Below are 14370 nucleotides of genomic sequence, written 5' to 3'. Positions count from 1 at the left end.
TAAACCCAGACTTTTTCTTTCATGATTCAGATAGAGCAGCGATTTTAAACAACTTTCTAATTTACTCCAATTATCAATTTTTCTTCCTTTTCTTGCAATCTTTATTTAAAAAGCAGGAATGTAAAAGCTTAGGAGCCGGTGTTCTGTATTATTCCCCGACTGCGTTACGTTTGCCTACCTCCGGCCACGCCTACAAAATAGTTTCATAGGCGGTTGTTGACACATGCGCTCACTGCAGCATTCCTACAATAAAATTGAAAATTCCACTAAAGAGCACGCATGCGCCCATGCTGCAGTTGGCAAATATTACAGAAGCGGGACCTACACAATTTGGGCTCTAGCTGTGTGGCATATAAATGGATCGTACTTATTTTTCATAATATAAATAGTTACAAACACTCTGGTGACCTACACAGTTAAAGTATTATGGTTTCATCATGAAAGGGAATATTTGTAATTCTTTATATTATTTGTTTATTTTATGTACATGGCAGGAAATAGTGCCGCTCTTGCAAATGGATAACATTCTAGCAAAGCTGCTGCTCCTAAGCTTACATTCCTGCTTTTCAACAAAAGATACCAAGAGAACGAATAAAATTTGATAATAGAATTAAATTAGAATGTTGCTTAAAATTGCATGGTCTATCTGTATCATGAAATAAAAACTTTGAGTTTTATATCCCTTTAAAGGGACATTAAAATAAACAAAAGAAAATGATCTGTTACAGCATTTTCCTATTGCTTGGATATAACTATACTGTATGGGTTAAACACATAGTTAAAGTCATCTCAAGAGCAGCAACACACTACTGAGAACTAGTTTAACTCATCTAGTGAGCCAATGAAAAGATAAATTGGAAAGTTATTTAAAATGGTATGCTTTATATGAATCATAAAATACAAATTGAGGTTGCATATCCCTTTTAAATATTAGTGTATTTTAGGCAGCAAATGGTTCTCTATTAAGATGTCAATAAGGATCCTAATGTCACCCACGCAAAAATAAATGATTGACTAGTTTAGAATAGGGAATGTACCTGATGTAGTTCAATAGAGTGCCTGTGTGTCTGTTGAATTCAGTAGTTTAAAATAAACATTTATGTTAAACAGACACACACCCCATATCTGATTTTAACTGTATATTTTATTGATAACCCCCCATGCATGAGACCAATAGGGATGCAGTATTCAAACCCTCCAAAACATTGTTCCAGCACATTTTTATATAATTTAGTCTTTTTATATTCTACAGCAATACTGAAATAATTTCTTCTTACATTTATATAACTATATTGTTTGTTATATCATTTACTAATTAATAAAGGTTTGCTAATTCAAAAGATGGCAATCCAGATGGCAATTTAGAAATGCTGCTAAATATCTCATAAATGTGCTACTGGTCAGCATTGCACTTCTGCCCTTTAGAAAGGACGCCACTGTTCCTCGCTGTTAAAATAAAACTTATATAAAAAAATTAAATATGTGCATGATCGAAAAATTTGTTTCGGTTCGGATTGATTCAGATTTTTTCGATTTCGGTTCGGATCGATTCGAATTCGGCAAAATTTGAATGAATTTGTTTCGGATTTATTCGGATTCGAATAAATTCGGCTGAATTCGGTTCCATTCGGTTTGGTTCGGTTCTGAAATTCGGAATTTCGGTATGTCTTAGGTGGGATATGCTGTGTATTAGACTAGTATTATGTACTGTATATTAGGTGTAACCCATAGCAGAGTGATATAACCTAAAACCTAATATACTGTACAATACTAGTGTAATACACGGCCATCCGAATCTACCGAATAAAGTCAGTAGCTAAGAGCTTTATGGGCTACCACCAGAATATAAAGCTCTTAACTACAGTGCTACAAAGTACACTAACACCCATAAACTACCTATGAACCACTAAACCGAGGCCCCCCACATTGCAAACACTATCATAAAATTATTTAACCCCTAATCTGCCGACCGGACACCGCCGCCACCTACATTATAGCTATGAACCCCTAATCTGCTGTCCCTAACATCGCCGACACCTACATTATAGTTATTAACCCCTAATCTGCCCCCCCAACGTCGCCACAACCTAACTACAAGTATTAACCCCTAATCTGCCGACCGGACATCGCCGCCACTATAATAAATGTATTAACCCCTAAACCGCTGCACTCCCGCTTCGCAAACACTATAATACATTTTTTTAACCCCTAATCTGCCCCCCCCAACGTTGCCGCAACCTAACTACAAGTATTAACCCCTAATCTGCTGACCGGACCTCGCCACCACTATAAGAAATGTATTAACCCCTAAACCGCCGCACTCCCGCCTCGCAAACACTATAATAAATTTTATTAACCCTTAATCTGCCCTCCCTAACATCGCTGCCACCTACCTAAAATAATTAACCCCTAATCTCCCGCCCCCAACGTCGCCGCTACTATAATAAAGTTATTAACCCCTAAACCTAAGTCTAACCCTAACCCTAACACCCCCCTAACATAAATATAATTTAAATAAAACGAAATAAATTTACTATAATTAAATAAATTACTCCTATTTAAAACTAAATACTTACCTAGAAAATAAACCCTATTATAGCTACAATATAACTAATAGTTACATTGTAGCTATTTTAGGATTTATATTTATTTTACAGGCAACTTTGTATTTATTTTAACTAGGTACAATAGTTATTAAATAGTTATTAACTATTTAATAACTGCCTAGCTAAAATAAATACAAATTTACCTGTAAAATAAATCCTAACCTAAGTTACAAATACACCTAACACTACACTATCATTAAATTAATTAAATTAATTAATCCTATTTAAAACTAAATACTTACCTGTAAAATAAACCCTAATATAGCTACAATATAACTAATAGTTACATTGTAGTTATTTTAGGATTTATATTTATTTTACAGGCAACTTTGTATTTATTTTAACTAGGTACAATAGCTATTAAATAGTTATTAACTATTTAATAGCTACCTAGTTAAAATAATTACAAAATTACCTGTAAAATAAATCCTAACCTAAGTTACAATTAAACCTAACACTACACTATCATTAAATACATTAAATAAATTAACTACAAGTACCTACAATTACCTACAATTAAATAAACTAAACTAAATTACAAAAAACAAACACTAAATTACAAAAAATAAAAAAAGATTACAAGAATTTTAAGCTAATTAGACCTACTCTAAGCCCCCTAATAAAATAACAAAGCCCCCCAAAATAAAAAAAATTCCCTACCCTAATCTAAATTACAAAAGTTAACAGCTCTATTACCTTACCAGCCCTTAAGGGCTTTTTGCGGGGCATGCCCCAAAGTAATCAGCTCTTTTGCCTGTAAAAAAAAACACAATACCATCCTCCAACATTACAACCCACCACCCACATACCCCTACTCTAACCCAAACCCCCCTTAAATAAACCTAACACTACCCCCCTGAAGATCTCCCTACCTTGAGTCGTGTTCACACAGCCGGGCCGAAGTCTTCATCCGATGGGGCAATAGAGGACATCCATCCATCAGAAGTCTTCATCCAGGCGGCATCTTCTATCTTCATCCATCCAGAGCGGAGCGGCAGCATCCTGAAGACATCCGACGCGGTGCATCCTCTTCTTTCTTGATCCGACGACTAAATGACGGTACCTTTAAGTGACATCATCCAAGATGGCGTCCATTGAATTCCGATTGGCTGATAGGATTCTATCAGCCAATCGGAATTAAGGTAGGAAAAATCTGATTGGCTGATTCAATCAGTCAATCAGATTGAATTTCAATCCGATTGGCTGATCCAATCAGCCAATCAGATTGACCTCACATTTTTCCTACCTTAATTCCGATTGGCTGATAGAATCCTATCAGCCAATCGGTATTCAAGGGACGCCATCTTGGATGACGTCACTTAAAGGTACCATCATTTAGTCGTCGGATCAAGAAAGAAGAGGATGCTCTGCGTCGGATGTCTTCAGGATGCTGCCGCTCCGCTCCGGATGGATGAAGATAGAAGATGCCGCCTGGATGAAGACTTCTGATGGATGGAAGACCTCTTCTTGCCCCGCTTGGATGAAGACTTCTACCGTTCTGGATGTCCTCTTCTGCCCCATCCGATGAAGACTTCGGCCCGGCTGGGTGAACACGACTCAAGGTAGGGAGATATTCAGGGGGGTAGTGTTAGGTTTATTTAAGGGGGATTGGGTTAGAGTAGGGGTATGTGGGTGGTGGGTTGTAATGTTGGGGGTGGTATTATGTTTTTTTTTACAGGCAAAAGAGCTGATTACTTTGGGGCATGCCCCGCAAAAAGCCCTTTTAAGGGCTGGTAAGGTAATAGAGCTGTTAACTTTTGTAATTTAGATTAGGGCAGGACATTTTTTTTATTTTGGGGGGCTTTGTTATTTTATTAGGGGGCTTAGAGTAGGTGTAATTATCTTAAAATTCTTGTAATCTTTTTTTATTTTTTTGTAATTTAGTGTTTTGTTTTTTTTGTAATTTAGTTTAGTTTATTTATTTGTAGGTAATTGTAGGTACTTGTAGTTAATTTATTTAATGTATTTAATAATAGTGTAGTGTTAGGTTTAATTGTAATTTAGGTTAGGATTTATTTTACAGGTAATTTTGTAATTATTTTAACTAGGTAGCTATTAAATAGTTAATAACCATTTAATAGCTATTGTACCTAGTTAAAATAAATACAAAGTTGCCTGTAAAATTAATATAAATCCTAAAATAACTACAATGTAACTATTAGTTATATTGTAGTTATATTAGGGTTTATTTTACAGGTAAGTATTTAGTTTTAAATAGGATTAATTAATTTAATTAATTTAATGATAGTGTAGTGTTAGGTGTATTTGTAACTTAGGTTAGGATTTATTTTACAGGTAAATTTGTATTTATTTTAGCTAGGTAGTTATTAAATAGTTAATAACTATTTAATAACTATTGTACCTAGTTAAAATAAATACAAAGTTGCCTGTAAAATTAATATAAATCCTAAAATAGCTACAATGTAACTATTAGTTATATTGTAGCTATATTAGGGTTTATTTTCTAGGTAAGTATTTAGTTTTAAATAGGATTAATTTATTTAATTATAGTAAATTTATTTCGTTTTATTTAAATTATATTTATGTTAGGGGGGTGTTAGGGTTAGGGTTAGACTTAGGTTTAGAAGTTAATAACTTTATTATAGTAGCGGCGACGTTGGGGACGAGAGATTAGGGGTTAATTATTTTAGGTAGGTGGCAGCGATGTTAGGGAGGGCAGACTAAGGGTTAATAAAATTTATTATAGTGTTTGCGAGGCGGGAGTGCGGCAGTTTAGGGGTTAATACATTTATTATAGTGGCGACGAGGTCCGGTCGGCAGATTAGGGGTTAATACTTGTAGTTAGGTTGCAGCAACGTTGGGGGGGGCAGATTAGGGGTTAATAAAATTTATTATAGTGTTTGCGAGGCGGGAGTGCGGCGGTTTAGGGGTTAATACATTTATTATAGTGGCGGTGAGGTCCGGTCGGCAGATTAGGGGTTAATACTTGTAATTCGGTTGCGGCGACGTTGGGGGGGCAGATTAGGGGTTAATACAATTTATTATAGTGTTTGCGAGGCAGGAGTGCGGCGGTTTAGGGGTTAATACATTTATTATCATGGCGGCGATGTCCGGTCGGCAGATTAGGGGTTAATACTTGTAGTTAGGTTGCGGCGACGTTGGGGGGGGGCAGATTAGGGGTTAATAAAATTTATTATAGTGTTTGTGAGGCGGGAGTGCGGCAGTCTAGGGGTTAATACATTTATTATAGTGGCGGCGATGTCCGGTTGGCAGATTAGGGGTTAATACTTGTAGTTAGGTTGCAGCGACGTTGGGGGGGGGGCAGATTAGGGGTTAATAAAATTTATTATAGTGTTTGCGAGGCGGGAGTGCGGCGGTTTAGGGGTTAATACATTTATTATAGTGGCGGCGAGGTCCGGTCAGCAGATCAGGGGTTAATACTTGTAGTTAGGTTGCGGCGACGTTGGGGGGGCAGATTAGGGGTTAATACAATTTATTATAGTGTTTGCGAGGCGGGAGTGCGGTGGTTTAGGGGTTAATACATTTATTATAGTGGCGGAGATGTCCGGTCGGCAGATTAGGGGTTAATACTTGTAGTTAGGTTGCGGCGACGTTGGGGGGGGGCAGATTAGGGGTTAATAAATATAATATAGGTGTCGGCGATGTTAGGGACAGCAGATTAGGGGTTCATAGCTATAATGCAGGTGGCGGCGGTGTCCGGTCGGCAGATTAGGGGTTAATGCTTGTAGTAAGGTTGCGGCGACGTTGGGGGGGCAGATTAGGGGTTAATCAAATTTATTATAGTGTTTGCGAGGCGGGAGTGCTGCGGTTTAGGGGTTAATACATTTATTATAGTGGCGGCGAGGTCCGGTCGGCAGATTAGGGGTTAATACTTGTAGTTAGGTTGCAGCGACGTTGGGGGGAGCAGATTAGGGGTTAATAAATATTATGTAGGTGTCGGCGATGTTGGGGGCAGCAGATTAGGGGTTCATAGGGATAATGTAGGTGGCGGCGATGTCCGGATCGGCAGATTAGGGGTTAATAGTATAATGCAGGTGTCAGCGATAGCGGGGGCGGCAGATTAGGGGTTAATAAGTGTTAGATTAGGGGTGTTTAGACTCGGGGTTCATGTTAGGGTGTTAGGTGCAGACTTAGTGTTTCCCCATAGGAAACAATGGTGCTGCGTTAAGAGCTGAACACTGCTTTTTTGCAGGTGTTAGGTTTTTTCCAGCCGAAACTGCCCCATTGTTTCCTATGGGGGAATGACGAATTTTGCCGAGCTAATTCGGATTCATTCGGTAGATTCGGAAGTATTTTAATTCGGAAATTCGAATCGATCCTAGTCTCCGAATTTACTGAATTTCCGAATCAATCCGAAACGAATCGCACATGTCTAAAAAAATAAAAATAAATAGATTGTTCCTTGGTTGTCAGGACTATGCAGACAAGAATTAGTCTCCTTGAGTTCACAGGTTCACCTTAGATAGTAGTGGACAAGCCTTAACCAGTGACAAGTTAAAGGGACAGTTTACCCTAATTTTCACCTTTAATGTGTTCCTAATTATCCCTTTTACCAGCTGGAATATATTAAATTGTTTACAAATAGATAATTTTACTTTATTTTGGCATTTAAAATAGCTGCTTTTGCCTGTTATACGTTATACTGAACGTTTCTATACTTAAAGGGACAGTCTAGTCAAAACTAACCTTTCATGATTCAGATAGGGCATGCAGTTTTAAAAAACTTTCCAATGTATTTCTATCATCAAAGTGTATTTGTTCTCTTGGTATTCATTGTTGAAATCTAAACCTAGGTAGGCTCACATGCTAATTTCTAACCCCTTGTAGGCTGCCTCTTATCGCAGTGCATTTTGACAGTTTTTCAGAGCTAGAAGCGTTAGTTCATGTGTGCCATATAGGTAACATTGTGCTCACGAACATGAAGTTTACCTTGGAGTCTGCACTGATTGGCTAAAATGCAAGTCTGTCAAAAGAACTGAAATAAGGGGGCAGTCTGCAGTACCTTAGATACAAGGTAATCACAGAGGTAAATAGTATATTAATATAACTGTGTTGGTTATACAAAACTGGGGAATAGGTAATAAAGGGATTATATATCTTTTTAAACAATAAAAATTCCCTTTAAAGGTACATAAACCCAATTTGTTTCTTTCATGATTGAGAGAGCATTTGCTTTTAAACAACTTTCCAATTATCTTCTAATATCTTATTTGTTTTGTTCTCTTGATATACTTTGTTGAAAAGGATACCTAGGTAGACTAAAGATGTGCTCATTGGTGGCTGCACCTTTGCGCTTCATGTTATTGGCTAACCCAGTGCATTCAGCTAGCTCCCAGTAGTGCATTGGTGCTTCTTCAACAAAGGAGGAAGAGAATGAAGCAAATGATATAACTAAATTGGAAAGCTGTTTAAAGTTGAATTCTCTATCGGAATCATGAAGAAAAATTGGGTTAAATGCTATTACAAAATTGTCCTCTCTAAGTATTGGGCTTTGATTTACAAAGATGATATAAAGAAGCATGTGTATGAGCAAGTAGTGATAAAATAAGGAAATTTGATTTCCCTGCAAGCTTACAACCCATTTTGATGGACTCCAAAGAACAAACCCAGCTATCTAAATAAAAAAAAATAAACCCAAATGAGTAATTTCTCATACTATCTATATTCTACAGCAGGAATTACAAGTCATTGGAATTACATTAAGGTAAAAACAATTTTACACTGCCCTGTCCCTTTAAGGCTTGTGACAACTATTCTATTCCCAGTCTTCCTCAGAGAAAAAAAACAGACTTTATTGAAAGGGGATGTAGACACAAAGTAGTTCATACAGCTTTATGAGAACACCCACCCTTTAAAGGGACATGAAACCCACATTTTTTCTTTCATGATTTATAAAGAGCATGTGATTTTAAACAACTTTCTAATGTACTTCTATTATCTAATTAGCTTAATTCTCTTTATATTATTTGCTGAAAAGCATATCTAGATATGCTCAGTAGCTGCTGATTGGTAGATGCACATAGATGCCTTGTGTGATTGACTCACACATGTGCATTGCTATTTCTTCAACAAAGGATATCTAAAGAATGAAGCAAATGCGATAATAGAAGTCAATTGGAATGTTATTTAAAATTGTATTCTCTACCTGCATCATGAAAGAAAATGTTTTGGTTTAGTGTGCCTTTAAATACAGAACTCTAATTAATATCCTTTTGAAATAGCAACATAGTTTAAAAAAAATAAAAACACTTCAATGGGATTTTATATTCCAGTACAGAAAGGGCATATGTGATTGCTAAAAGTGTAAAGAAAATGTAGAAAAAAAGAGATGCTTATTGTATTTATAGTACAGATTCTGTTAATAGTTCCCTCTTGCTTGCAACATTCACACAAATAATAATGTTGTCCCAGTCTGCCTTTGTCTCGTCTTTATCCCCTCTGTATAGTGCTGCAGAACCTATGGTCATGTTGCACATAATTATAACAGAGGAAGTTTAGTTTATTTTCATTCATCTAAACTGCAGAAACTTCAGCAAAAGACCACTCTAAATTAAATGTGATTGGGACATGATAGCAACTTTATTGGTCATTTAGAGTAATCACAGAAAAACTAATATTGTTAATGTGAAATCAGCACTGTAATCTCATAGTTTGATTTTCAATAGATTGTTTCTATTTTATAGTTTCAAAACTTGTGTTATTAATGTTTTCTGTTAATACTATATGAAGTAATATAAATTGTGCCATGGTGTATTTGTGTGTAACAAATCTCCATCATTTATGATCTAGTCTAAGTTGAGACATACCATTATGAAATATCCATGCTAATTTAAGGGTATGTTTTACCAAGTTAATGCTTTTCTTGGCATTTCACAAGTGTAATATGTTTCCCTGAAATGCTAAATTAACTGTCATCAAAGCCACCACTATAGAAATGGTGCAATATTTTAATGTGACAAAATACAGGAACTTTTTTGATGTAACTTGTAGAATTTCTTCAAATCCGGACACCACTCCTTTAAATGCATTTTAGTTATATTTTTTTTATACTTCACACATTTATAAAATAGCAAATTATGTTGCTTTTACTAAATTGGATATTAAAAACTGTTCAGATGGTAAATCTCTGTACTTTCAGACCAATACAGAGGTAATTAAAACACAATAGGAAAACAGAACAAGGTTTCATAAATTTAAATATTAATTTATTGTTAAAAATAATTAAATACATAAAATATTAAATATAAATAGTATGTGCAAAGTGCAAAGGGATTGTTAGTTTAAGTTTTAAATCAGTCTTTTTTTTATTTGCTGAAAACTTTAGTGTTTTTTTTTCCCTTCATTTCAGTCTGGTTAAAAGTCTTATTTTTGTTCCATGTAACTTGGAACTGTCTTCCACTTTCCGGTGCCGCTTAGGGGCACAGTCTTCATTTGGGGGGCACATGCCCACGTCAGGACCCACACTGTGGGTAAGTATTGCCAAAAGATAATGCTATTTAGCTGTTATTCCCTCAGTCCATGAAACTGAACATTGCCAACATGATGTGACATGTCACATTCACTGGAGATTCTGCTACAGGCATAGTTCTTGTGAGGGTGGCTGTGGGAGGGGTGGCTGCATGTAAGTACTTGCTTGTCAGATTGCTGAATTGTGATAGGTTATTAGTGGAAGTCATGGCAGCCAGAAAGTCTTTGATCAAGTCCATGATGACATTGAGGGGTGCTGTAGGTAGGTAGTCTTCTACAGTGCCCATTATTGCACTGGTGTTTCCCAGAGAGAGTGTTGCAGCAGGTAGGTAACTTTTGATAGTGTCCATCATTAAAGTGATATTTCCCAGGTATGATGCTTCAGGTAGGTACTTGTTCATAGTGTCTGTAACTGATGTTAGATTCATCCAAGTTACTGCAGGTAAGTCACTGCTCACAGCATCCTCCTCATACCCAGTGTTCTCTGTTAGTGCTTCAGGCATATCTGGGAGGGCGTTGAGTGAAGCAGGTAGATGCTCATTTGTAGTGTTTTCAATCTGTAATGCAGACAGGGTAGGTAGTGCTATTAGCAAAGGCTCTGGAGCTTCAACCAGGGGCTCCTCACAGCAGATCTGAGCCAGCACCACTAGGCACAGGGTGTAGAGCCACCTCATGGCGCGGTCTGTCTCAGTTGGCGGTAAGTATCGCCGGACCTTGGCTGGGAAAAGGACTCTGCGCGGCCGCTTGCTCCTGTTTGCTGTAGGGGCTCTGCGCACTTGTGGTTCAGGCTGCACATCGAAGGTGAAGATCTCAGGCTGGCTGCTACGGGTAGGCAGCCGGCAAGCTGGCATCGACTGATGCAGGGTGGGCCCAGGGAGCGGGTATGCTGGAACCGAGCACTGCAGAGTTGGCAGAACCGGTCGTTGGCGGGGTCGCTTGCTTGATTCCATACACATTGTGTAGAATTTCAAAATATTGTTACAAACAAAGCGAGCTGCTAGTAGTGATAATGACTAGAAACGCGACGGTGTCAGCTTTTATAGAGGAGATAGCCACGCCCACCGCAGCACGCGCCAAGAGAACTGGTCTGACGAGGGAGGGCGGGTCTGAGTATTACAATAGGTGGGAATTACGCAGGCGCTGAGGGTGGTGTCCGCGATGCTGAGGCAAATCTGTGTGTTTCACTGAAGGAGGGAGACGCGGGCTACAAATAGTAACTGATACTGTTAGGATTTATTTTAGTTGTCAAAGTTTATGCAAGTCTGGGGACTAACATAAAGCAATTGAGATGCTCATATTTATAATGTTATAGGTGCAATTCAGAATATATATATATATATATATATATATATATATATTTATAGAGCCCATACAGTTCTTTAATGTATAGTTTTGATTATTTTTATTTAACCATTGTGTTGATTTTCAGACACCCAACCAGCCCCCAATTTTTTGAAGTATACTGTTGTCTACCTACTCCAGATTGCTGCTATTTGTGTAAAGGGTCTTTTCATTTGCAGTGGAGAGGAAGTGTTTGCTCTTTTTGCTTTCCAGCCTATTTCAGTGGGTGTCTCAGCCTAACCTTTTCAACAGAGCTAAACTGAGAGCTTCTAAGTAAGTTTTTAAAAGGTTTTATACATTTTGATCAGTATCTGTGCATATTATTCTTTATAGTAGTGTCTGTTACATGCAGTTATATAACAAATTGGTGACTACTGTCTCTTTAAGCAGTAATTCATACAAATTTCTAGCAATTAAAAAGATAAACCCAATGTGTTGTATGCAATTATAGATAAAATAATTTATTTTTCACCAATTGGTCCTTTTTAGCTTCACTAATTCTTTATCAAATTTGTTCTAAATGAATACAACCCACTACCCCTAATATTTAAAGGGATATGAAACCCCAGAATTTGTGATTCAGATGGAGCATACTATTTAAAAAAAAATGATAATAGAAGTTAATTGTAAAGTTATTTAAAATTGCATGCTCTAGCTAAATCATGAAAAAAAAGTTTTGTGTTTCATATCCCTTTAATTGGTAACTGTATCATATATTTGAAGGGAAATTCTCCTCTTTCTGTGCAATGATGCATTCTTGGATACCCAGTGATTACTGCATTCCAATGCTGACCTGTTTGCTCACCTGCAGCAACTCTCCTTCAGATCCCTGCAGTGTAACCTAGATTGAAAAATGTCAGCACCCATAATTAGTGGGAGATGCATAAAATGTATTTAGTGTTAAACGCCCCTTTAAAACACATGATTCTCTAGTATATCAGATATTTAAAGTTACATCAAACTTTCCCCTTTGTGTAAACAGATCCGGAATATTAGCAATATTTTAGATAGAGTTTAATGCATCAGTTGTAATGAAGATGCGCTATAACTTACTTTTTAATGTAAATATTAAATTCTATTTCCTTGCGCTCCGGCCGCCCACTTCAAAAGTAATTTTGTGGTGAGCTATCGGTTTGAACTGTTCTCCAATCAATGCGTGCTATTCTCAAATTCAACAACGTGGAAAACTTCTCGCATGATTTCCTATTATTAAGTTACAAAGTATGTACTGTATCTATATGTAAAGTGTTTTTTAGATACATAATAAATTAGCTGAAAAAAATCAAGCTATTGCTGATGCAGCATTTTAATAACCTAAAAACAAGTTAAGTAAATATAATGAATTCTATTACACTATGAAATAGAATAGATGTATTAGTATTGCTATGTAAGATGGGTGTCTGGATACCTGCAGAGTGACAGGTATACTAGTTTAAATGGCTCCACCTAACGCTCAATGAATGATGCTAGCATATAATGCTCAGCCAGTGTGCTGGTAATGCCGCCACCCTCATCTAAGGGTGTCACAGTGAAATTAAAGGGACAGTAAAGTCGAAATTTATCTTTCACGAGTCAGCTAGAGTATGCAATTTTTAAGCAACTTTCCAATTTACTTCTAGTACCTATTTTGCTTTATTCTCTTGGTATTTTTTGTTGAAAAGCATACCTTGGTGTGTGTGTGTGTATATATATATATATATATGCGTGTGTGCGTGCTATTCATGAGGGGAAATGTGTTTTCAGTGGCATCATTGGTTCCAGTTATAATTTGTTGTCATCTGCCTCTCTATACAGCAAATACTGTAACTGTAAGTGCTCCAGCCGCAAAAACACAACACCTGCCTCTGTATGCCAGCCCATGCTGTATCTGTAAGTGCTCCTGCCCCAAACACAACACCTGCCTCTGTATGCCAGCCCATGCTGTATCTGTAAGTGCTCCTGCCCCAAACACAACACCTGCCTCTGTATGCAGCACATGCTGTATCTGTAAGTGCTCCAGCACTAAACACATATCACCTGCCTCTGTATGCCTGCCCTTGCTGTATCTGTAAGTGCTCCTGCCCTAAACACAACACCTGCCTCTGTATGCCTGCCCTTGCTGTATCTGTAAGTGCTCCTGCCCTAAACACAACACCTGCCTCTGTATGCCAGCCCTTGCTGTATCTGTAAGTGCTCCTGCCCCAAACACAACACCTGCCTCTGTATGCCAGCCCATGCTGTATCTGTAAGTGCTTCAGCCCCAAACACACATCACCTGCCTCTGTATGCCAGCCCTTGCTGTATCTGTAAGTGCTTCAGCCCCAAACACACATCACCTGCCTCTGTATGCCAGCCCATGCTGTATCTGTAAGTGCTTCAGCCCCAAACACACATCACCTGCCTCTGTATGCAGCACATGCTGTAACTGTAAGTGCTCCTGCCCCAAACACAACACCTGCCTCTGTATGCCAGCCCATGCTGTATCTGTAAGTGCTTCAGCCCCAAACACAACACCTGCCTCTGTATGCAGCACATGCTGTATCTGTAAGTGCTTCAGCCCCAAACACACATCACCTGCCTCTGTATGCAGCACATGCTGTAACTGTAAGTGCTCCTGCCCCAAACACAACACCTGCCTCTGTATGCCAGCCCATGCTGTATCTGTAAGTGCTTCAGCCCCAAACACAACACCTGCCTCTGTATGCAGCACATGCTGTAACTGTAAGTGCTCCAGCCCTAAACACACATCACCTGCCTCTGTATGCAGCACATGCTGTATCTGTAAGTGCTCCTGCCCCAAAAACATCACCTGCCTCTATATAATGGCAAATGCTGTAGCTGTAAGTGCTCCTGCCCCAAACTCACATCACCTGCCTCTGTATGCAGCACATGCTGTATCTGTAAGTGCTCCTGCCCCAAAAACATCACCTGCCTCTATATAATGGCAAATGCTGTAGCTGTAAGTGCTCCTGCCCCAAACTCACATCACCTGCCT

The 14370-nt window shown here is 38.1% G+C and overlaps 1 protein-coding gene across 1 annotated transcript; it reads right to left on the bottom strand.

The window, feature by feature from the left end:
- Positions 1–9771: 9771 nt before the first annotated feature.
- IER3 (immediate early response 3) lies at positions 9772–11044 on the bottom strand. The gene has a single exon (XM_053696080.1). It carries the CDS (start codon positions 11009–11011, stop codon positions 10100–10102), a length of 912 nt encoding a protein of 303 aa, XP_053552055.1. The 5' UTR covers positions 11012–11044; the 3' UTR covers positions 9772–10099.
- Positions 11045–14370: the final 3326 nt, after the last annotated feature.

The sequence above is a fragment of the Bombina bombina genome, chromosome 12, assembly GCF_027579735.1.
Source record: "Bombina bombina isolate aBomBom1 chromosome 12, aBomBom1.pri, whole genome shotgun sequence".
Lineage (NCBI taxonomy): Eukaryota > Metazoa > Chordata > Amphibia > Anura > Bombinatoridae > Bombina > Bombina bombina.
The sequence above is the reverse complement of the archived record's forward strand: the minus strand, read 5'-3'. Positions and strand labels throughout refer to the sequence as shown.

Coding starts and splice junctions, on each gene's coding strand:
- IER3 (XM_053696080.1), bottom strand. CDS start 11,011: ATGTGTATGGAATCAAGCAAGCGACCCCGCCAACGACCGGTTCTGCCA.